Source organism: Wyeomyia smithii, chromosome 2 (genome assembly GCF_029784165.1).
Source record: "Wyeomyia smithii strain HCP4-BCI-WySm-NY-G18 chromosome 2, ASM2978416v1, whole genome shotgun sequence".
NCBI lineage: Eukaryota > Metazoa > Arthropoda > Insecta > Diptera > Culicidae > Wyeomyia > Wyeomyia smithii.
Window position 1 is genome coordinate 106,830,680 of NC_073695.1, and position 2,791 is coordinate 106,833,470.

At 40.6% G+C, this 2,791-nt stretch overlaps 1 protein-coding gene across 1 annotated transcript; it reads right to left on the minus strand.

Annotated features, from left to right (window-relative positions):
• Nucleotides 1–293: 293 nt before the first annotated feature.
• LOC129725105 (carboxypeptidase B-like) lies at nt 294–2,224 on the minus strand. The gene is made up of 5 exons (XM_055680560.1): nt 1,771–2,224; nt 1,511–1,708; nt 1,170–1,445; nt 860–1,100; nt 294–804 (listed from the first exon to the last, which is right to left on the minus strand). The coding sequence occupies exons 1-5, from the start codon at nt 1,842–1,844 to the stop codon at nt 355–357; spliced, it is 1,239 nt and encodes a 412-aa protein (XP_055536535.1). The 5' UTR covers nt 1,845–2,224; the 3' UTR covers nt 294–354.
• Nucleotides 2,225–2,791: the final 567 nt, after the last annotated feature.

Here is a 2,791-nt window from a genome sequence, read left to right on the forward strand (position 1 = left end):
CAACTTGACGAGAATTGATTTGCGGTAATCTGTTAGTGCATTGATTAAACATCATAGCTGTATAAAGTTCTGTTGAACAAAGAAATGAACCAGTCGGTGTCACTCGCTCACGTGGAATTACAAGTTGTTAAAAACCTGTGTGCAATACCAACGCTTATATTTTGGACAGCATGGATATCAAAAATGAAGTTTATCCATCCCCCGTTCTTTCCGCCAATATCGTGCCATAATTATTAATTCCCTGTTTAATTTCAGCCACGCTATAGGGTATGAGGTTATTTAACAGCAACCTGTTAGAGAAATTCATTTTATTCCTAATACATTGGAAACAACTGATAGACAATTAGGGAACAGTTAGATGTCTCCTGCCAACGATCGGAAAATCTCAAACGTTTGACTAGCCACTGCCATAATTTGACTAGCAGGTAAATCAAATCCATTACTTCCTCCACCAGTTAACTCCAGCGTGAACGCATATGTAAATCCGGCGGCCCCTGCTGCGTAATCATCGCTCGCACCAGTAGCGGAATAGAGGATCTCTGCACTGTTACCAACTGTGAACGTCGGTCCTCCGACAGCAGTAACTGCAGCTGCGGCTTTTTGTCCCATAGCAATGTGCTCGTCAGCGTTAGAAACTGGCACAAATGGCATAGTGTACCCGAATGGATATAGAATCAGGTTTCCGTAGGTGTGTACAGCCAGATACAGCCTCAGATTGGCAGAGTAGCGTTGCATCAAAGCAACCAACGCTCTCGTTTCTGCCTCCGAATTTCCTTCCGCTCCAGCATAGGTATCCGAACAGGCCTTTAAATTATTGACAATAAATATCAAAATCAACACTTAGAGGTTAAATACTTACATTACTAGTATAAGCCCACTGATAATCCCAGTTCCGATTTAGGTCAACTCCTGAACATAAAACTGTAACCGGAAAACGATTCTTACGCCACAAACGGTTTGTTGTATGGGAATACTCGTAGCCATCAGGGTTAGCTGCCGGTATTATGACCCAATCATTTGCTAACATATCAGGATATTCGTCACTATGTTCAACCAACTCATGAATCAAATACAAGGCAGACATTATTGCAGCCCATTCACTAAAAAAAAAACACATATATAAAGTCTTTATAATAAAGATAGATAACGAAAACAATTGAACGTTCTACCGTGCGTGGATTCCAGCATCGATAAAGATCACTGGTTTCGTGCCGCTGACAACTCCGTTTGTGGTTGAAATTGTAATAGCCTTCATAACCCGACCTTCTTCAGTCGTTCCAATGTTTTCCACAGTGGCCAAGCTGGGATATTCAGCTGCGAGTTCATCAAGATAGTCATGAATTTCATCGAGCGTCCAGAAGTTATCGAAGCTGATTGTGCTGCGTCCTAAGTCAGCGTGAGTTCGCCGGTATTCCTGATCATATTTGCGCTCTGCTTCTATTGTCCTATGTGGAAAATAAGTTTGGTTAAAAAGTGGCCTCGATTATGAGCACCATGCTGTTGTCCATACTCTTCTACATCTTCAATGATTATTTTGTGCGGTATTTTGTGTGCCTGCAAATAAAGTTCAAACTTCTTTTGCAATCGAGGTTCAATCATGATGCGACGGCCGTTGCCTTCCCAGAAATCGACGCCATCCAAATTTTCCCATCTCTTCAATAACGCTTGCTGTTTATGTTCCGTTATTTCGGTTTGGTACACTTTGTAACTGTAGAAACACAGTGTAATTGATTAGCACAAGATAACCTATAAATAACATAGAAACTTTACTTCCGGTACGAAACTTGTTCTGCAAGTGCTACGGCCGTTAAGACCAACAGCAATAGGACAGTCGCGCTCCTCATGTTGACTACCCGACTGTATCACTTTAATCACAGACTTTACAATGACTTCTGACTTAGGGCTTGTCCACTCATTTATAGTCATTGTAATCTCTGGTGGCATTCGATTCGTACAAGAAGTAAGATAAAGCCTGGTTGATTCGATCTGGAGTATGGTGAATAGAACACGAGATTTGAAAGTGATACCAACAAATTACGTTAGTCCATTCCGTTATAGGAATTATGGGTGATATAATTCCAATTGTTAAGGAATTATTAGATTTTTTCGGCAAATAGTGAAACCGCATCAGCTGCTTCTGGGTCTTCCATCAAAACTGTGTTTCTAATGTGCTCTCCTTCTGTTTTGTTGCGATGAATTTCTGCTAGTACTTATCAAACTGCGACAGACAGGTTAGTCGTGAATTGTCGTCATAAACACCCGAAAAACCCAATCGATTGGTTATCTTCCGTTTAACTGTTATCTCATAATTTGGTTTTCGTGGTTTTTCGTTACGCTGCTTCATACAGTTGGCGTTATTTGAAAGCGTTTGATTCATATCTGTATACGTGTTTGAATGTGTATGAACCACGGTATTTTGTATTATTATACTCAGAGTCTGCTACAAAACATGGTTGCTGCAACGTTGTATCTCAGCAAGATCCGTTAGGGATACGAAAATACGAAAACGTGACAAACAAGAAAGAAACGCTGTACGAAATGAAGGGTTTTTAGTACCTTGCATCTGTAAGGTATCGGCACGGTCCTGAAATGAGAATAAAGGTAAAACTTACTCCCTTTTATATCAGGATTTCGAGAGAATCCTGGTGTGGAGGAGGACTTCGGAGGACTAGGAAATGGTAAGGAAAGTTAAACTTTTGTAGTAACTGTACCCGGTGCGGTCGAAAAATAAACTCCAAGAAGAAAAGGCAGAATTCAATTATATGCCCAAAATGCATTAAAATAATGGACA